General features: G+C 45.3%; 1 protein-coding gene across 2 annotated transcripts in view; it reads right to left on the bottom strand.

Moving 5' to 3' along the window:
* The window catches only part of CFAP126 (cilia and flagella associated protein 126), a 90,544-nt gene that overhangs the window by 2,262 nt on the left and 65,491 nt on the right, over positions 1-22,791 (bottom strand). For both annotated transcript variants that reach the window (XM_069217798.1, XM_069217799.1), the window contains exon 4: positions 13,861-14,037. In XM_069217798.1, the coding sequence (XP_069073899.1) occupies positions 13,861-14,037 (177 nt within the window). The remainder of the gene's footprint in view (positions 1-13,860; positions 14,038-22,791) is intronic.

Below are 22,791 nucleotides of genomic sequence, written 5' to 3'. Positions count from 1 at the left end.
GTGCAAGCGCTCTCTATCTAAATTGTATTGGTAATTAGTTTACCCATGATTGGCATATATGATGCACTAGTAAGTACCTAGTTAACTGAAACTATGTGTGCCCAGGGCCTATATATCAAATGCTACTAGTGGGCGTGCAGCACGGATTGTGCCACCCGCATGAGTAGCCCTGTAAACTTGTCTCTTACCTGCCACTGCAGTGTCTGTGTGGAGTTTGTACTACCAATTCGACCTGGAAATTGCACTAACTTACCAGACCCATACCTTCCCTTTTACTACATGTACGGCACCCCTAAGGTACGCCCAAAGCAGCTCCATAGGCAGGGTCCAGTGTATTTAAAAGGGAAGTATTGGGTGAATTATGGGAGCCTGAAATAGCATGATAAAGGTGCAAAAGATAAAACTTGGTAAAATCAAAAATTGACATTCTGAGTACCTGAAGTACAGAGGGGCCGGAAGATAAGACATTAACGAGAGTCTCAACTGTGAATTCAGTGTACATGGCTAGCCCCTCTTTAGCCCTACTGGATGCTGAGGCAATTGATGTAACAAAATAAACTTTAAACCCTTCAAGAAACAAATGATTTGAAGTCTACAAGGTTTCCTGTAAGCAAATAACATTACATTTCCTAATAAAAACATTCCAATTTGGGTCACTGAATTTTGAAGCAAGTCCAGCAATATTCAAGCTGAGTAAGTTTAAATTATTAAGTTGACACGCGATGAAACCAGCCACAGGAGGGACAGGAAAGCAGCTACCAGAGGGACTGACTGAATTTACAAGGTGAACTTGAGGAGCTAGTCAAACGCAATAGTCCAGGGTGCTCAGAAGGGCAAAACAGTTCACAGTCTTCTGGGAAGAAATTACAGAGAGATCTGTAGGTGGGCCAATGCCCTGATCCCTTACTAGAACCCTTGAGGCCACACAGACAACCTCTGGCCTATAGAAGAAGCCTAGTGGAAGAGCTTGAATAGAAGACGTAATGCTGCATCTAAGTGAGCTGTTTGCCATGAAACCTAGTGCAGCATCCCGAGGTCAACTGAAGTGAACCACAACTGAATCACAACTGAATCCCCCTCATAGGTTTTAGCACCTTTCCCTAGCCAGCTGACTCTTCTCACCATGTGAATGCGTTCTTTAATGTGGGGGCCAAAATTAGACTGAAAGCTGATTAAGTAAGTCAGTTTGTTTTTCAACTAGGCAAAAGATTCGCTCACCCCCTGTGACGGGGGGGGGGGGACATTGCCCAGCACCACAATGTAAGGTGTAGCTGCTGGAGGCAAGTTTACAACAACATCATTCTTGATAGTTGTGGGACTACCCTGGGAAACACAGGGACGGTCAGCACCCTTCATGACCATGGCCCCAGTGGCACGCTGAGAGGAGCTAGAGACAGTAGAATGTACAGACAAATTCACTGTTAGAAAGAGAGGGGGCAGGGGCTTCGGGAGTGATTGTAGGACCTGACCATGTAGTAGCATTTGGGCCAGATCAAAAAAGGAGGCTTGTAATAGGGATGAAACTTGGTTATTTTGAAGACCACCTCAGCAAGTTTATTAAGTCAATCAACCAATCAACCAACATTTTTAAAGCGTGCTACTCACCCATAACACGCTTTAGGGTAGGTCTAAAGATTCAGTTGAAGAGCCAGGTCTTAAGGTCCTTCCTGAATTAAGGTAGTGATAGTGACTGCCTGAGGTTGAGAGGCAAGATGTACCAACATTTTGCCACAAGGTAGGTGAAAGATCTCCCTTCAGCCAAGGACTTCCTATTGCGGGGTATAGTAGGGAGCGACTGCTGGGAGAAGCGGAGAGGCCTGGCAGGGGAGTAAAAGGTGATGTGGTGGTTGAAGTAGCTGGGTCCAAAGTTGTGGAGGGCCCTGTAAGCGTGTATGATTAAATTGAAGTTGAGCCTCTTCTCGATGGGGAGCCAGTGGAGATCTCTCAGGTGTCCTGTGATGTGTTCTCGGTGGGGAATGTTCAAGATGAGTCTGGTGGAGGCGTTCTGGATTTGTTGTAGCTTGCTCAGGTTCTTCTTGGTGGTTCGGGCATAGAGGGTGTTGCCGTAGTCAAGTCTGCTTATGATCAGGACATGTGTCATGGTCTTGCGGCAGTTGCTTGGGATCCATTTGAAAATCTTTCATCGGAGTCAGAGGGTGTGGAAAAAGGTGGAAGCGACGCAGTTGACCTGTCTTGTCATGGTGAGCGCTGAGTCGAGGAGGACACCGAGGTTGCATGTATTGTCTGTAGGGATGGGTGGGCAGCCCAGTGTGGAGGGCCACCAGGAGTCATCCTGGCTGAGGAGGAGGGTGCCAGGATAAGGGTCTAGGTCTAGTTGGAGTTTAGCTTAAGGCAGCTCTCCTTCATCGAGGCGGCGACTGCTTCTATCCCATCTTGAAAGTTCTTCTTGGCCTTTGTGGGGTTTTCGGTCAGGGAGATGCTCAGCTGGGTGTCATCTGTGTAGGAGAAAATGTTCAATCTGTAGTTTCTGACGACTGGGGAGAGCGGAGCCATGTAGATGTTGAACAGTGTGGGACTCAAAGAGGATCCTTGGGGTACTTCACAGCTGATCTCTGTAGGTTCTGGCAGGAGTCTGACTCGAGTGTATCCACCAAAGGGTCTTGCTGCAAATGCCTGCCGCATGGAGTCGGGTGTGGTGGGACACTGTTGAAGGTGGCCGATAGGTCCAGTAGGATGAGGGCTGCTGTTTGGCCACGGTCAAGGAGAGAGCTGATGTCATCTCTGGCAGCAAGCAGGGTGGTCTTGGTGCTGTGGTTAGTTCTGAATCCTGATTGTGAGATGTCCAGGATGTTGTTGTCCTCAATGTGTTTGCAGAGCTGAGCGTTGATTGCTTTTTCTGCGACCTTAGGTGGGAAAGGCAGCAGAAAGATGAGGCAGTAATTCTTGAGATCCGTGGGGTCGGCTGTGGGTTTCTTCAAGAGTGGGGGGATCTCAGCTTGCTTCTAGTCCTGGGGGAAAGTGACCAACTCTAGGGAGCAGTTGATGGTCTTGCAGAGCTCGGGTGTGATCGAAGCATGGCTTTTATTGAAGATGTAATGGGGGCAGGTTTCTTTGGGGAGTGAATGATGCTCATGATGGAGCGAGTCTCGTCCATCGTGAAGGGGGGGGGGGTCAGGCGTGCAGGGCTGTGGGAGTTCGGTGGTTCCGGGTTGGGGTATTCTTGGTGAGTGTGGAGAGGCTTGGGGTCCGTAGCGGTTGTAGATATCCTTGATTTTCCGATGGAAGAAGGCAGCTAGTCTGTCGCAGAAGTCCTGGGATGGAGGGATGTTAGTAGCCTCAGCTTGTGGTTTGGCAAATTCCTTGAGGATGGCGAAAAGTTATTTTGTGTTGCGAGTGGTGGCATTGATAGGGTCCTGCAGGGTGTTTTTTCTGGTGGCTCTGATGAGGCCATGATGGGATCTTGTGGCGGATTTGAAGCCTGCAAAGTCCTCCAGGAATTTGCTGTTCCTCCATTTTTTCTCCAGTCTCCTGCAGGTGCGCTTCAATTTCTGGAGTGCAGAGGTAAACCAGCTGGCTTTCTTGGTGGTGTGTTTCGCTGTGATCATTCGGACTGGAGCTTAGTGGTTGATGCAATTGGTGATCCATTAGCGGAGGTTGCATGCTGAGGTGTTGGCATCTGTTGTGCCAGGGGTTACGAGTTGCTGAGGGTGTTGACAAGTTGCTCCTCTGTGGTTTGGTTCCATTTCCTGTGGGGGGAGGGGGTGGTGTTGACGTGAGCTGTAGGTGTGGTGATGGAAAATGGATGCAGTGGTGGTCAGTCCAGTGTAGTTGTGTTGAGTCATCGATGGTGACGTTTCTGCTGGCAGAAAAGATGGGGTTGAGTGGCTGTCTGGCAATGTGCGCTGGTGAGGTGGCCAATTGCTTGAGACCAATTGTGTCAAGGTTCTCGAGTAGCGAGGAGGTGGTGTGGTTGACTCCTTAATTGGGGCCAGGCAGACATTTATAACATCAGTATATTAAGTCATTATGGGCAACCAGGCCATCGTTAACATCCGGATAGTTTCCTGTTAAGAGGCAGCGGGTTACCCAAACTGACACCATGTGTGGCCTTCATTCTGAGGGTAGGGTGTTGTGACTTGCACTCGCATTTAGCAGCAGGAGTGTGATTGCGCTGGGACAGCTGGGCCACTGCTTCCGGGAGTGGAGCAATGGCAGGGATAGTGTCAGAGGCCTCCCCATCATCCAAAGAGTCTGCATGAGCCCTCAAAGCCTCAGTGCTACCAACAATGGGCGATGGCATAGTTGTAATTCCTGCATGATCCACGGACAAACAACGCTCTGTCAGATCAACTTACTTTGAGATGACACCCACAGCTCACTGCCTATAGGGCTCGACGTAGGTTTTGGGTTTACCACCTTCTTCTTCCCCATCATGATTACACAGGACCCCCCCCCCCCCCCCCCCCCCCCCCCCCCCCCCCCCCCCCCCCCCACCCTACAGGTCAGTAATAATGTCAAGGCACCCAAATCAGCTGAACCCAGGCAGGAGTAACCACGCGAGGAATGACAAGACGGGAAAGCAAAGCCACTTCCTTCATGGTGGTGGTAAAGAGCATCCATGGGACATCCTTGATGGAATACCCAAAATAACGAGGAGTCAAGAGACTAGGCCCAGCCCAGCCATGTTCAGCCATGGACGGGCGCAGGCGGGCCCACTCTTGGCCTCATCTTCCCCAGGCAGTGCTTGGGTCCACCCCGCATTGTGGATCCTTAAAATGTGCTATATAGTGCTCGTGGCGAAGTCAGGTGAGAGCAGGTGAAGTACCTGAAGAGGCCTCCTCCATAGCCTCTGCAGATTATTGGGACACGTAGTCCCCTCTGGGACACTCCAGCGCTGCATATCCTCAAAATGCTTTATATAGCACTTGTGGCAAAGTCAAGTGACAGCAGGTGCGGTATTATGAACAGCCGCCTCCGTAGCCCCTGCAGATTCTTGGGACATGTAGTCCCCGCTGGAACACTCCCTCTGAGGACTTTGTCCTTGGTCTACCAGGTGGAATCTGTCACTCTTCCAGTCTGGAAATTCCTTTTGAATACTTACTACATTGGAAAGGAAATATCCTTGACTTGCTTTAAAAATATTAATCCCACTCATTAGCTTCCAAACTGTACCTCATGAAAAGCTATAATTTTATTGCAATAAGACATTTGTGGGTATGCTGCAACCTTACTTGTTAACAGCTATAAAACATATTATCGGAAGAACTTAATTTATATTAAGTGTTAACAGATTGCCTATTGCAGTAGCCTTAGAAACTCAGAGAGGCATTGCTGCTGAACAGCCTAATTGCCCTTTATGTAACTACGTTACCCAGGACTACTTGCAACCTTGTTTTATTAATGTGAAATTGTATAATGAACGCTATATTTTTACTCTAACTCTGTCACTAATTAATAAGGTGTTATGATATTGGTGTTTTCCAAATTTCTATTTTTTCAAATATCTTTTAGGATATTAATTTGATATATAATTGTACTTTATTAAGTATTGCACTTGGATAGAGGATGGAGAAGCAATTCTGTTTGGGCTGATGTTTTGTGCTGTGTTTACATGGTTGACACTGAGTGAGGACTAAATCAGTAAGGATTTATTGTCTTTGGCAACACTGCAGTTGCCACAGTCTGTGAAGTTCCCTGCTGGAAATGGTCTCTGCAAGCAGAAGATTTTTCATCTCATCAGCCACCCTAAAGAAGTGCCCTTATTCCGAAGGAGAAGAGAGGATTAGCCTTAAATCTATTCCTATCCAAAAGGACTGCATTCCCATGTTTGTTATCAGAGTTTCCACATCGAAGATGGAGGTAACTGTCTTTACTGTGATGCCATGTCCTGCTTAGAGGCTTGCATCAGAGAAGGTTGCAACAGATTGCTCTTGTATTCCTATTTTTAGTCACGTTCGTAGTCCACATATATACTGTTTTTGTTGATAATTTTTGCTTCCCTTTTCCACAGCACCATTCCTTGAAGGATGTCTCTTGGAAGACTTTATGGTGGGCTATTATCGATTCCTTCTCTGGATTTCTGTGTCTTCCTCTTCTACACTTGTATCATTCTTCATCTTCAATCAAGAACTGTCAATATTGCCAAGTAGGGTTTCCTGCCCTTTATGGATGTATGTCCTCTTAATTTGGACCTTCTTAATGAGATACATCACTTGCATGTGCATACTGAGAGCAGGGTATCCCCTTGGCTACTGGCAGGACTCACACTTTACTTTGGCAATCAAGGAAACAAGAGAAACCATTAGAGTCCAGTCCTTGAGCCACTTCTGTTGACCCACATTTTTTAAGGGACCTGGCAAAACTGAGGTAATTTTTGTTCTCCCTAGTGGTGCATTTTGCTTTTCAGCTAACAGAGTTTTCAGTACACCACGCTCATGTGGGATATTTAATCAGCTGTATCACCGGGGCTGCTTTATCTTGGGCCAACACTTTAGTTTCCACCTCGGATTCTTGCTTGGTTAGTACTGCAACTTTCCTTCTTGTTTCAGAAGATTTAACATCGTGATCTTGAGCACCTTGCCCGAAAGCTCTTTGTGATATCTATGAAGGTAGAATGAATGTATAGACCATGTGACTTATTTTTGCTAACTGACAGCAGATATTACTTGGGCTGAGAGGGCCCAAATTGAATTATTTTGTTGTGAATTGAAGGAATTGACCAAGGAGGACTTAGTACGTACTCATCGTCCTTTCTGAACTTACAGACATTGCCCTATTAATTGAATATGGACCACAGGAGAGATGAAAAGGAAGAAAGAAGAGTCAAATGCAGCTTGCCGATTCTCCGAGAATACATCCCCCTCCCTTGCCGACCAGAAAATAACAGGTGTTCTTCACCCCAAGTCGAAGATATGCAAATTGGGGGACAGTGAGGAGTCCTTTGACAAGAGGATTAAAATGAATGAAGGTAAAGGCAGAATTATGCCTTTATTGTGGTGATTGTGTACATATGTTCTGTGCCTGCCCAATATGGCAGGGTTCGAGTAAACACGCAATCTCTGAGAAAGAGAAAAGAATGGATGTGGGATGACATCCCTAAACTAAATCATCCGTGACTGAATCAATTAATAGTTCCTCTTGCAAATCATTCTGAGAACTGAAGAAGGAAGGACTACTAATATTCTGCAACTATCATCTACTGATCACAACTGGGTCTTTAAAAACAATATCCCTGTAAACACTAATAAGATGACTGAAATATTCCAAATATTTAATGGTGCACCTTTGGCTTTGTGCTAGTTAGGAAGGCTTCATTGCCATTACAGGTCACTTAAGGAAATAATTCAAGAGTGCTTTTGTTTGATCAAATAGCCTTGCCCAAATACACTTATTTTTGGAGGTCCTTGGCGAAGGAAGCCTAGTGTGAACACCAAAAGGGTTGCTACAACATTATCATTATTATCAGTTTTGTCATGATCATTGCTATGCGTCATGGAATTATTCCCCAATGTCTACAAACCTAATTGTGGCTAGTATTTCTTCTGTGCCACCTCAGTATCATGCATATGTCATGTTTTTTGCTATACAAAGGTCTGCTCATGTCCCCCTTTTCAAGAATATGACTGAACCAGATGCAGTCATATCACTTTGGTGCAGCTCCTCTTTGTCTAATAAAGAGGAAGCGATATTGAAGACCTATTTCCAAGAAAACGTACAGAATGGATCAATTAGACATTTTTTTTTTACCTCTAAATGTGGTACCCCTAGTTTTTATTCTGAGGAAACAAAGATCTAACTCTATACAACTGTAAAGGGTTAGTATCCTTTGCCTCTTATGAAACATCTTCTAAAATCTGTACAAGGAGTATAATTCTTCACCAAACTCAAATTATGAGGTGCTTACCACAATCCACATTTAAATGGGGGTAATGGGTGGAAAACGGCTTTCTGTGTCCCGGTTTGGACTTTCGGAGTATCATGCAGTGCCATTTCGGTAGTTCAATGTCCCTGTCATTTTTAAACAATTCAAAGATTCTGTTTTTTTTCTCAAGTCTTGAATCATTCTGTACTCATGTACTTGGACAATATTTTCTTTTTTCCCCCGAAAACTCATACTGAACATCAAGCACATATGACTTTTATAGTTGCCATAGCTCCAGCAATCTCAATTGACTTTCAAACCAGAGAAATGTGAATTTGAAGAGGAGGTTCAATATCTTCGGCTCAGGTTGAATGCATCTAATATGTATTTAGACCAAAGAAGGTATAAGCGATCCTTGCCTTTAGTTGAATGAACACTCGTCAAGGGAGACAATTAATAGATGTGATCTCTGTGCTATTCCACATAATCACATTTCCGAAAACAAGCCAAACGTTTTTTACTCAAATGACAAACCACTACAGCTATAGTGCCAAGGTCTGAAGAGTATTTAAATATATTGTCTACTTACAATGCAGGAGATGAAGGCCCCTGGTGTTCCGTAGGTCTATTACTGAAGTTTTACCAATGACTTTGCTGTAGGTTCAATATAGATTTAATATAGATATAAGTATGGGGCTTATTAGACACTCTTGTCTTTTTCCATGCTCTTTTGTAATATAAAACGTAATAAGGTTATTTATGACTAAACAGGAAATATCGTGAATATACTATAGTGTTTGCTAAATCCCAGGTCTCCTTGCTTCCCTTTTTTTGGAAGTAGGATTGTGCCATATCAGTTGAACCAGATGCGATCATACCATTTGGGTCAAACTATTCTTTATCTGAAAAAGAAATATTAAAGTCCTAATTACATGGTAACTTACAGAATGGGTTATTTATACGTTTTTCATCTCTAGCTATGGCACCTCTATTGTTTTGTTACCAAGAGACATTGAAATCTCAGACTATAGAGACTTAAATTGGATCACAATAAAGGATTGGTATCCTTTGTCTCTTGTCAAACACATTCTATAATCTGTCCGAGGAACACAATTATTCACCAAACTCAAATCATGAGGTGCTTACCACCTTTTACGTATAAATGGGGGCAGTGAATAAAAAATGTTTTTATTCTCCCCAGTCAGTATCATTTAATGCCATTTAGGTTAAGCAGTGCCCCTGCCATTTTTTAACACTTCATAGAAAAACAAGTTACTGACTTTCTATAATCCTCTTTTTAATCGGTATTCTATCTGACTGCAGATTCCTCACCTTAGAATACTCCCTAGGTGCCTGACCGGATCCAGAATTATTTTATGTAGCAATGCACCATGCAGATCCATAGTGATGGAGTAGACCTGTATATCAGTGCCACACCTGCGCATTGAAGCAATTTCTTGCTTGTCTCAGATGCAGAGCATGAACACTTCATAGTACCAGTGTGCAGATTCCTAAGTTAGGATCTTTTAGATGTTAAAAAGTGGACAATCCACAGGATGAAGAAGTGGGAGGGCAGTGAAAAAACTGTGGTCAGAGTATCCACCGCACAGAGCTTTAACTGCAGATTCCTCACCTTAGAATAGACAACATAGCAGGATCAATCCCGATAGTTGGTCCTTGGAGTGGACTCAGACTAAAAAGTCTTGCAAGTCTGAACGGCCAAAATATCCATCCCGTCTTGCAAGACCGAAGGGCCAAAATATCCGTCCCGCTAGACCTGGCTGTCAAGCCAGTAGTGCTTCATGAATATACTCACTGACACCTGTGTTGCAACCTAGGTGATGTCAAGGACAGGCACTTTGCATGCCATCACCTTTCTTGCAGCCTCATCCCTGGTGGAGTGGGCTCTCAGAATTTTTGGTGGCTGCTTCTTGGTCACTGCACAGCAACTTTTGATGTGGCGGGCTATCCACCTTTACCGGGTCCTCTTCTGCACAGCCTTCCCATTCTTCAGAATGGATAGCACCACAAAAGTTGATCATTCATGTGGTGTACCTTTGTATAAAAGCATAAAGCCCTTCTGGGTGGGCCTGGGTGAAATTTAAATTACACCAGCGTAATTCACATAATTTCACGACTCTGGAATTGTGTTTGATATGTGAAATTCCAACCATTATGCCATTTCAGCACTTATCTATATTATGCGCCTTTTGTGGTAAACACTATGAATGGTGCAATTGCCAGTAAAAATGTATTGCAAATGCATGGGAACAACAGAAGTTCGTCCTTGAGCCAAAATTTGATATGAGGGTGCATGTCGAGCTAAAATATAGTACAAAATGATGAATTCACATTTTGCATGACTACAGGTAATATTGTGCAATTTTTCTCACAACCCTTCTTCTGAGATATAGACGATGAAGCCTCACCTCCTCTTTCTAGGAGGGGTAAAGAACATAGACCGAGTTATAGATTGCCCAATGTGGAAAGGAATCATAACTTTAGGTAAGAAGGCTGCCTGAGATCTCAACACCAGTTCATCTGGAAAAAAAGGGTGTATGTAGTGTTGATGCATGGACAGCGTCTGAAGCACACTCATGTGAAGAACTGATTTAATCACAATGAGAAAGATATGCCTTATTATGAGTGTGGCGGTCTACGGACTACCACACTTACGGTGGTGGTCCAACCGTCACATTACAACCCTGGAGGTCAGAATACCTGATCTGCCAGGATCTTGGATCCCAGCGGTCTGGAGGATGATGGCTATCCTAATCCTCCAGGGCAGTGCTGCAAGTTTTCCATCCACCAAACTCATATTGGGGCCCATAGAATTCAAAGTCAAGAGATGCAGGGAGCAGCTATGTGTGCACATGAAAAACGTTAAGACCAAATTAAGAACCCACTGTGGCATCACAAAGGAGGACATATATTAACCTGATCAGGTGATCTAAATAAGGACAGGTGGTCTGGTGAATGGAAAAAGGCCAAATTGACTGACAACCTTTAATAGTGCCTACTGCAAGGCCTTAGTGATCTAAGGACAAAACAAAAAATGAAACCCCAACAGCTTGGATTGTAACAGGTCAATTTTGCAGTTTTCACATCAAGGCACATACATTTTTCATCAAGTGGCCTAAATGGACTTCATGGAAGGATTCTGGCTGCAAGATTGATATCCAACACTTCCAGAGGCAGATCAAATGCTGTCAACTGCTGCCATTCATGCTCCTAGCTTGTAAGGTGTACAATGTTTAGATTTGGGCAGAGGACTCGCTCTTTTGCTGAGACAGAGGTCTTTTTGGAGTGACAGCCTGATCATAGGACCAGTGTTCATGCCCAGAAGCTCTAGACACCACAGTCTCTTGGCCCAAAACAGAACCAAAAGAATGACTGGGGCCCGGTGGCTCCTGATCATTTTCAGAACTGAGAAGAGGAAAGGCAGAAAAGGGAAGGCCTACAGAAGTCTCAAGTCCCATTCCAGCAGGAGCGTGTTTCTAAGGAATGTTCTAGCAGAAACTCCAATGCACAAAACTTTTGACAATGTGAATCCTTGACTGTGTTGAAAGATCTAGCCAAAGTTTTCCCTACTGCCAGAAGATGCCTTGTGCCAACTTGGGATGTAGTCGCCTTTCATGGTCCTCCAAATGCCGCCTGCTGAGCGCATATGCTTTGGCATTAAAGGACCCTGCCAGACAGTTCATGATCGGTAAGCTGCCCTGACACTCCATCCAACTCTAGAGGTACAGAGCTTCTTGGCAAAATTTGAATAGTATCCAATATGTTTCCTTGGTGCTGGGCTCACTGGAATCTCAGATTCTGTTGCAGAGCCTGCATGTGCCACCTGGCTTATCTGATAAGTAGGATGCAAGAGGCTGAAAGGCCAAGAAGCCTCAGAGATGTTCTCCCGAAATCCAGGGACAAGGATGAAATATCATGATCACAGCACAAATGTCCTAAACACATTTTGGTGGAGGGAAGGACCTGAATTGTGCTATCGTCATGACGGGAAGCCTCTGTGAAGGAGTAAAGTGTGGGTTCGGCTTGATTGGGACCCCCAACAATGCTAGGAGATTCTGCTTCATCTTGATGTGGTCTACAACTGACTTTGGGGAGCCTGCCTTCAACAGCCAATCGTTGAGGTAATGGAGAGCAAATATCCACGACCTCTAAAGATGGAAAGTGTCCACTGCTGCCTCTTTTGTGAAAACCCCCAGGGTACTGGTTATGCTGAAGGTGGGCACGGCAAACTGAAAATGCTACTTGGCTTCCTTGAACTAAAAAGTAGCTTCTGTGAAACTGCAAGACCGTATACATAAATAAGCATCCTACAGGTCTAAAGACACCATCCATTCACTCTGGTCAAGCACAGAAAACATCTGGGCCAGCACCACATTGTGACTTTGTTCCTCCGCAGGAAGGTATTCAGAGGTTAAAGGCCCTAATCCTCCTTCGACACAAGGACATACGAGAGTAGCAACCATATCCTATTTCCCCATCCAGACGTCTCTCAGTAGTTCCTTTGGAAAGTAAAACTTGTGCCGTTTGCAACAGAATGGACTGGTGCTCCGCTTAGATTTGCTCTGATGTGGGTGGAAGATTTGTCGAAGTAGAAAGAAATATATATTTTTGGCTATATTTACATGATTGTGTTTTTTAGCCTTTAAAACAGCTACCGCAACAAAAATGGTAAAGAAGATAAAATTAAGGAGAGAGACTGAATTAAAGCGTGTTTACAGTCCTGCTGCGTTACATGCTGCTTATAAAAGCCTTATACACAATGCGGAAAACATTGGAGAGGAGCAGAGGCCACGTCCTGCTTGAGTTCCTGCTGTTGTCCATAGTCTTGATGTCACTGTTTTGGCATGACAGTAACCTGTTGATCCCCTTCATTAACTTCCTCTTATACATCCACCACTTTGGCTTCCTGGCATTTTAAACTCTGGATATGCATGGAGTTCATTAATATGGATGCTCCTCTGCACACCTAAACGACTTGAGCCCAGAGGGATTATAAATGTAATCTATGAAAGGAGATGTGCTACAGTAGCTGAGCTGCCAACTTCGGAAACTGGGGAACTGGCTTCTAACCCCAAGTTCGACACTTGACTGTAACTGTGTAATTCTTGGCAACTTTATTAAAATTTTAAACATATATGACATGGAATGCCGTTGTTAATGTGCAAATTGTCCACTTGAGGAACATTACATTGTATTGCCTCCTAGTACCCCTTATTAATTTACAGTACTCTTCTGCTTCCCAGCTAGGTTTGTGCTACATTAATAAACATATATAATCTACCCACTCATTATTTATGAATTGGGTTTAAGACAGGAACAATAGTGTGATGTTTAGCAAAGGCCTTCATCGGGCCACAAGTCTAAACGGGAATTATGAAATGATCACAGATCACCTCCAGCTGTTTAAACACTACAAGAACATTCCATAAACACACATTTTTGAGTCGTCACACTTTCTTTTAAACCTTCGACCTGCATAACTATTTCCGAAAAGCATTAGGAGTAACAATGCATATCTGTGACTATGGTTATAGAAGGAAACATTATAGTTAGCAGCCTGGTACTGCTTGGGAATCCTCAAGCAATTCATAATTGCTTACCAAAATCTATCTGTATGTGGCAATACCCGACATCATGATTATATTTTTTATTTCTCTTACATTTTTTGTTGAAGTGTTTGGGCTGGGTCCTATTTAATTATTCATACTACCAGACGTGCAGCTGCAGAACATAGGCTATTTCTTTTTTTTTTAAATCTTGAAACCCTTATTAGATGAGTAACAAGTATATTCATGGTTTTAATACGTTTTGAAAAGTCATACGGACATAAAATAATATAACAGTCCTTAGGATGGAGTTAATAAAAAAAATGAAGAGGGCACTCACCCTATTATTGAAACAATAACATTTAGAAATGGAAACCACTAAGAAGTTATTTGTCGCTTGTGGTGATGGTTTCATATTTTTCAGGCGCCAAATGCAAATAAAAAAATTGTGTTAAGGCATTGAAATCTTACCACTCCATCAATCTCTGGACGAAGTCCATTGCAAGCACTGGTCAGGTCAGTAGAATTGTAGATCCACTCCTTCAACCGGTTGGCTCCATGAGCAGAACGAGATGCAGAGCTCACCTTGCACGGAGGAATCTTCTGCGGCATGTCCCAGGTTCCCATGTATGTTCCCCAAGGGCTAATCTAAAATGAAGACAGAGTGAAATCACAACAGGTCCATTGCTTCCAAATTTTCCGGAGGCAGAAGACATGGTAATTATTGGTTGATGGTGCATAAATGGAATGCAAAGAATCAGTGGATGCACACTCGATATGGAAAAACTACTGTTGTTTATTTAATGCGGTACTTAAAAACCATTAAAGAATCATTTGACCTACAACCAATTCTCAGAAATAAGTGTTGCTTGAAGAAGCAGCCTGCCCTGTAGGTTCTGAGGATGCAATGATGTTTACTTTGTTTGCAAAGGCAGGGTTACTGGACTCTGCTACTGACTCTGGGCACCTGTGGATGGCATTAGCTACAACAAACCACCATCTGGAGGAGGCAGGGCACAGCAGTCAAGTGCTTATTAGTGTGCTTCATTCTCCCGCAATGCGGGACTCTGCTACTGAGGATCAGCAACTGTAGGCTGCATCACCCACAACACACTGTCATCAGGAGGAGGCAGAGCACAGCAGCCAAGTGCTTTATAATGCATTATCCTCAGCACACAACATGCATGGGCCAGGACCTGTCTCTGCCCTGGCAAAGACCAGGCCAAGAGCGGGCCTGTCTTTGCCCATCAGAGCCCAGAGGAGGCTGGCTTGGCCCAATCTCCTAGCCCCTGGTTAAAGGCACTGTTGATTGGGTGCCATAATATTTCCTAAGGTGAAGTAAATCTGCTTCTGGTAACAAGCCAGCTGATCCTCCAAACTCGATTTAATTTATTGACAAATTGGGGATTTTAGATGACAAAATTATAGAAACAGTGGAAGCTGCTGAGTGGATTTCCCTGGTGGTAATAAGGCTGATGGCTCAATTAGGTTTTGTGTGGACTTGCATATTCTCAATGAGAACATTATCACTGGCTGCTTTCCGCTTCCAAACATTAATGAGCTAATATTGTTGTCTAGTGAAAGGTACTCCTCAAAACATGCTCCATCCAGATTAAAGACATCTGACAGCTTTTATAACAGATGAGGGTGTGTTTCAATTCAACAGATTGCCATTTGGATTGTCATCTGTGGCACATGTCTCCAGAAGATTGATGTCAAATGTGATAGCTGGTGAGAAAAATGTGGTGGTTTTCCAGGATGATGTATTAATCTTTGGTGGCTCAATTCTTCCCATACCAAATCTGTGCATTAGGTCTTGCTACGAGTTGCCAATTTGGGTGTGACTTTGTGCAAAGAGAAACATATATATTTGGTACAAGAAGTTGAGTATTTGGGATATCACTTCTCAGAGAAAAGGAGTAAAGCCCAAATTGAATTTGGTGAGTGCTATTGTGAATGCTGAAGTGCTGGATAATAGAGATAAGTTACGTTCATTCATGGGTTTGATTGAGTGTTATTCAGAATTTGTGCTGGATTCTGCTCATAAATCCGAACCTTTGAGAATATTGTTGAGGAGAGGGAATAATTTTCTTTGAGAACAAGGCTCAACAAACAGTTTTCAGGAGTTAAAGGATGACATTGCTAAAGCAGGAGTGCTAGTCCATTTTCAGGTTGGTCTTAGAATTTTTGTGACAGTGGCTGCCAGTGCTGTTGAGATAGAAGCAGTAATGTCTCAGCTACGTTGTGGTTCTGAAGAACCAGTTGCATTTGCTTCTCGGTCATTGATGGTAGCAAAAGGAACTTGTTTTTCAGCTGGCCAGACTACAAACTATTTTTGCACAGAAATTTATTGACCCTAGGTGATTTTTGGCGAACTGATCACAAACCACTACTTACGATCCTTGGGCCTTCAGGTATGAAAAATTGTTCTGGACACCTGGCAAGGTTGGCAGTGAAGATTCAGGAGTATGATTGCAATGTGGAATATGTTCCATGTGGAAAAAAAGATATCCGATCGTTTGTTTTTTAAAATGTCCAAATAGGGCTCATGAACACTTACCATTCCTCTGAAACAATGCCACTTTCCTCATATTCCGCGTTTCACCATTTTCCAGCTTTACCCAACTTTTACCACCTTATACAACCCTCTAAACCTGGATAAACCATGTCTAACACTATCCAGTTTCACCTCTCCCAATTGCCTACATCAAAGAATCTTTTCACTGAAACCTGTGTGGTCTCCTCAATCCTCACATCCACCTTCAAATCTCACAACCTCCAAGGCACTAATTTAGTATCTGGTTGTCTCCCTCGCACCATCTCAAAATGTGACCATTCCATATTGGCATTAACAGTAGTCTGGTGAGCCCACACTACAGTCTTAACATCATCCTGAACAACCAAACCAGCATTACAAGCCATTTCCATAGTTCCTTTTACCAATCGATTAACTCTCTCCCACTGACCATTTCCTTGAGGGTTATATAGAAAGGTACACACGTTTCACACCAACACTATCCAGAAACGCCTTAATTTCTACTGTTGTTAGTTAAATCCTATTATCAGTCACCAACAGAGCCAGAATACCTTCTCTCCGGACAACTTTTCACAACACCACAATAGTGCACCTGATCGTACCATTCCTCATAAACACCACCTCAATCCATCTATCGCATCCACCATAACCGCCACATACATTTCCTGTTCAGGCAAACGGGCTGCTAAAGTCCATACATACTTTTGCCCAAACCACACATTTTGGCTTCACACACATTTTGCTCAACACCCACCTCACCCAAGCCAACTTTCAATTGTTTTCACAATTCTGACAAATATCACATTCCTCCTCCCAATTCTTCACCTGCGCATCTACTGTCGGCCATTAAAACCTGTATAGATAAAGAATTTACCATTGCGGAGAAAGATTGGCTGACACATGGATCTGTGAATAACTTACATGCTCATGCTGATAACAATATGCAAAGGGGTGTGCCCAAGATGGTGAGTGGTTAGCCTGTGTTTTGCTGCCACTCCACTCCTACCACCAGCCCTAACCAGCTCTACTGCCTCCCGCCAGGGGTGCTCCCTGCTGTGGGGTTTGAGCAGCGTCAATAGGAGTCAGCAAGACAGTCCTATAAGGAGCGGCTGCTCCGACAATTTACATGTGGCGTGCCACCTGAGCACATGGCTGTGAGTTGACTGCGGGCTAGTGGGGTTGCCCATGCGTGGGGATTGGCTGCGCAGCACCTGTAGCCAGATGCAACCCCTAGGAGCCAATCGTCGTACCTGAAATCCTGCCAACGATGGAAGCTTGGCCCGGCCCCCCGTCCTGAAAATGTCTGCAGCGCGGAGTGCCTGGCAGTGATCTTCGGGCCAGAAGATTTGTTTCTGTGTTAGCCTGTGAGGCACAGCCTCCCCAGCGGCAGAGAAGACCTCAGAGTGGTGAGTTCTAGCGGCCCGCCACAGGGGGCCACCAAGGCACACGGCTACTGGGGACTGTTTGGGAGCTCCAATCGCCTTGGGGCATGAACTGACGGATTACAGGTACCCGCACGTTGTGCACCCCCACACTGCCCTCCCCTCGTGGACGGAGGGCCAAGCTGCTAATCTATACAATCAGCAGCACAGCAGCAGCAGCACCACCTCCTTCCCCTCACATTAGAAAGCTTTGCCAGCTGGGTCCACATTGAGTCAGGCTTTGAGGCGGGCCAGCCGGGGGCCCGAGTATCACCTCTGGACAGCAGCCTGCGCACAGATGGCACTAAGGTGGGCACCTACCCTTAACCTCCAAGACTGCGCTGGAGTTGGCAGGCCCAGCAACGCTTCCTTAAAACGGTGAACACTGAGACTCTTGGCCTGGGTGCCCCAGGATGGGCCCAGGACCGGGACCCTGCCACTGGCCGCTCTTCCCTTGAGGTCCTTTCAGGCAGGTCACTGATTGTATATGCCCCATAAAATCAACATTCCAGTGCAAAGTTACTACTCGCCTTGCAGCGTACACAGTGGAGGAAGTGGAGTTCCCCAAGGAGATTGTCCCACCCTTCATGCTGAGATGCCTAATTAGTAGAGGAGAAACCCTGGCCATTTTGGACCTATTTGCAGCAGAAGAGGGTGACTGCACAATCGCTCAAATCCCAGGTACTACTGAGAACCATGGCCGCAGCCTGAGTGAAGAAAGATCATAGATTGAAGGGCATGCTGATTAAGATGGCGTGGGCCCCACCATGAGACTGCCCAACGGCATCGGCCTCCAGCCCCACGCCTGATAGTGGGGAGACAGGGGGCCCGGTGACTCACTCCTTCCTGGAGGCTCTGTTCACTTCCCTGTGAGAGGACCTCCAATCTGTCAAGAAGGAACTGGCCAACCAACTCTGGGAGGTCTGCCCCAACATGGATGCAATAGGGGAAAGAGTCTCCTCTATGGAAGAGGATGATACCAGCAGGGACAAGGAGATCAAACAAGTTCAACAAGAAACCATCAGAATCTGACACCAACAGATAGACCTACAAGCACACGCAGAGGATTTGGAAAATCGCTCCAGGTGTAATAACATTTGTATCAAAGGAGTCCCAACTGGGCTGGAGGGCAAAGATTTGGGGGCATACGCCAGGAACTTGTTCAGAGCAATCTTGGACTTCCCACCCGAAATGGACATTCAGCTAGACAGAGCACACAGAGTGGGGCTACCGAGGCTGGACTCTGCACCCTAGCAGATATCTTGGTGTGTGTCCATGATTTCCAGCTCAAGGAGTGCATCCTCTGGGCAGCCAGAGACAGCCACCCAGTATACTTTCAGGGCCACAAGCCGATGCTGTACAAGGACCTTGCAGCCTCCACATTCGAGAAACACCAAGAATTCTGCCCAGCCATGGCTTCCTCCAGAGCAAAGGTATATCGTACTATTGGGGACAACCCTTCCGGGTAGTCTTCCGCCTCAATGGCAGACTCCATCAACTCCGCTCCCTTTAAGAAGCTTGGCAATTGCTCAACATGAAAGCATCCTCTGCCATGGAGTCACAGTCTGTTCATCACAACTGGAAGACTCACAGACAACCGCAACAACAGGGAAACAGGACTTCCCTGATCGGCCAGACCCAGAGACCATGGCGTTAGCGCGACAAGCTGTGCTGGAGGCTCTCTCTGGTGATACCGGAGGCGCTGATGGCACATGAATAATATTGAACCTCCTCAGTTGACTTTTACACTGTAGGTACGGAGCAGTTTGCTTGTGGCACCACATACACCCAATCATCCAAATTCCATGGGCCCTTCGGACTCTTCTAGGCACCCAAAAACAGACTATGTTGTTCTTACTGTTTAGTTTTGTATTCTTTGATTGTTTGTAGGGTAACCCACAGATTGTAGCCTTGTCAGAAGGATGTCACATGCTCTTATGCCGACTTGACCACTACATGTCTCGACTATCTAGACTGGGGACTAGGACTTCCATCTGTAGGAACTCCATGGCACATCCTGATTACCTCTGGCATGTATGACACAGTAAGGATCATCACCCTGAATGTAAAGAGACTGAATCATCCCACTAAATGCAAGGCTGTTCTACCCTACTTAGAACAGTCTAAAGCCGACCTATGCCTCTTTCAGGAAACTCACTTAGTTCCCAGAGATTGGCATAGACTGTGCTCCCACTCCTCCCCGCACCTATACTTTTCCTCTACTCCATCTGCAACTACAGGGGTGGCCATGCTAGTGTCCCGCTCTTTTCGTGGCCAGGTTGGCCCCAAATTGGCCAAAATCAAGGGCCGGCTGCTAGCCCATTCATTGACTGTAGGGAACCGCAACTGCACCTTCAGTTAACGCCATTTACACCCCTAACAACGGCCAGGAACGATTCATACGCCATGCAATGGCTGAGGTCATGGCTACCTGGGACCGCTTAACGATTGTGGGGGAGACCTTAACTTAGTCTTGACAGTAGCCTGGAAAGATCCACGCAGCAATATGGACAGATGGGGGCACTTTCTCAAGAGGGCACACTTGGATTACAGGACTTGTGGCTGAGGACCTTTGGCATGACCTTTACCCACAAACTAGGGATTACACATTTTCCCCCCACACGCACAAAAATGGTATTTCCATATAGATTACTTCTTAGGTACCGGAGACCTCTAATCCCTGGATTTGAATGCTGAAATAGAACCCTACTCCTTGTCGGACCACACAGCTGTCTCTTTCCCACTGACCTTCCCTCTTGCACGCCACCCTTCCGGGCAATGGTGGTTGTGCAAAACCCTCTTGCAACAGCCTGAGGTGGTCACTCAGATTGCCAGGGCACTGATGAACTTCCTGGAGCTTAATGACACACCAGATGTCTCTATCTCCACTCTCTGGAACACCCTAAAGGCGTCACCATAGGAGAGCTGATTGCGATCTCAGAGTCTGGTAATAAATTCCACCATGAAAAACAGGAGCACTTGGGCCAGAGAGACCGAGAACTTGAAAATATGCACTATCGTGTGGGTGCACGGGAATCTGGCACCAGTTGGAAGCAGTGCGCAAGCAACTGGTGGGCCTCGACCTAGATAGAGCAGAATATGCCACCCTCAGACTTCGCCACTCCTCCTACTTCAGAGGTGATAATGTGGGTGCTTTCTGACAAACCAACTGAGGGCATAACAGCAGGCAAAGTAGGTGCAATCTCTAAAGACGGATGACGGCTCCAGTCTCAGGGACGACAGTTCCACTGTTTCTGCCTATCAAGATTTTTATCAGGAGCTATACACAGCACAGATCTTCCCCTAGATCATGGATACTCAAAGTACGGCCCGCGGGCCTCATGCGGCCCCTCTGACCTTAACATGCGGCCCCCTGGGCAAGAGGAGCACTGGACAGCTGTTTGTTCGACTCAGCACTTACAATAAAAATATTAAATAGACACACACACTCATTTATTTAAACTTAATTGGTGTTAAAGAAAGGAAGTGACTGGGGACTTCTGCACTTAACTTTAGAAACGCCTTCATTTTTAAAGACATCTTGCAGCATAAGTGTAAAACTATGTCAGTCACTTCAAAATTAAAAAAGTGTATTTAGTTAACATACAGAACCTTTTCACCCTAGTACAATTTGTTATATCAGTACATTGAGATGTATTCATATAAAAGTGATAGTTTTCAAACATTAATTCTTCCCCTTACCCTGAGAATACCACCAATAGCAAATTTAAAGAGGGATGTCACTTGTTATGTGCACTTTATGGGTGGCCTGGGTTCCTATCATACATGAACAACATTATAGTTTATTAAATCAAACATAGACGCAGATTTTGTGCAGCACACACCATGAAATCATATATTTCGAGGTCTTATATGCGATAATGCAGGAAAAGGAGGGAAAGTGAAGTTAAACAATTGCCTAGAATCACACAATTTGTAAAAGTGGGGAGGCTGGGATTAATCCAAGGTTTTCTGGTTCCCATTGCACTGGCATCAGTGCGGCCCCCAGGTACATCACAGACCAAACTTTTTGGCCCATGGGAAAATGTTTGGGAGTACCCACGCCCTAGATGGACCGGACCTGTATCTCCGGGAGACCCATATCCCAAGAATTAAGCGAGCGGATAGAGGAAGTTATTTCTGCAATCACCCAGGAAAAGCTCCTTAAATGTCGGGCCGGATGGTTTTCCTACCCTCTTCTATAAAACTTTCTCTACACAGTTAGCTCCCATATTGACCCGACTCTTCAGTTCTATCCAGAGGCTGGATACCATACCGCCCTCCGTGCTGGAGGCAGCTATAGTGGTCATTCCAAAACCCGGGAAAGACAGTGTGCTTCATATCGCCCCATATCTCTCTTGAATGTGGATATTAAACTATTTACCAGCATTTTGGCTGCCTGACTCGAACCCTTATGCTGGGACTGGTTGCCTCAGATCAGGCAGGATTCGTGCCAAACCGACAGAGCAGTGACAATACGAAACACCTTCTCCATCTGACTGATAAGTCCCAGCATTCTAACCGGGAGCGAACACTCCTGGCTGTGGATGCTGAAAAGGCATTTGATTGCATCCACTGGCCCTATTTGGAAGCCACGCATCATCAATGTGGCTTCTTTGAGAGATTCCACTCATGGGTTTTTAGCAACTATGGCCACCCGTTCATGTCCGTTCGAGTAAATGGTCGGTCTTCCAATCCATTCTCCAACCGCACAGGCACAAGGCAGGGGTTTCCATTTTCACCCCTGCTTTTCGCCCTCTATGTGAAACCCATGGCACAATGTACTTGTTATAACCCTGCCACTAAAGGGGGGCATTTTGGCGACGAGGACCACACTATTAGCCTCTATGCAGATAACATAATAGTGGCCTTAGACAAGCCAACTACGCCCCTCACAGACTTTCTGCCTGACCTGGAGGCCTTTGGACTCGCAGCAGTGTTCTGCGTTAACGTTCACAAGTACCAGGCACTCAATCTATCATTGTCTCCAACCACGAAGGTAGCAATTGCTCAACATCACCCGATCCAATGGGTGAGTCCTTCTCTCCCCTATTTAGGAATCGAACTGGCCACCACAGTTAAGGAGACTGCACTCCTAAACTACAAATCTCTGCAAAGACAAATTCAATCTGACCTGCACCATTGGTGCCCACATTGCCTGGGAGATGTCAGTACTGCCAAAAATGTTATTTCTATTCAAAGCCCTTCCAGTAGAGCCCCCCCTTCCACTCCAGGCTCCATTCACACCCCTCAGCGGGATATTAACCGCTTTGCTTGAACCGGGACTCAGCCCTGGATGTTCAGGGACCTGACATAGAAATCCCCGAGAAAAGAAGGCCTCAGCAAACCAAACCTTCTACATTACTTCTACATTCCTACAGGCAACACAACTCTATTTCCTGGTTGGGTGGTCCAGAGGGGAGTCTGATAATCACTGGCTTTTCA

The sequence above is a fragment of the Pleurodeles waltl genome, chromosome 12, assembly GCF_031143425.1.
Source record: "Pleurodeles waltl isolate 20211129_DDA chromosome 12, aPleWal1.hap1.20221129, whole genome shotgun sequence".
Lineage (NCBI taxonomy): Eukaryota > Metazoa > Chordata > Amphibia > Caudata > Salamandridae > Pleurodeles > Pleurodeles waltl.
The sequence above is the reverse complement of the archived record's forward strand: the minus strand, read 5'-3'. Positions and strand labels throughout refer to the sequence as shown.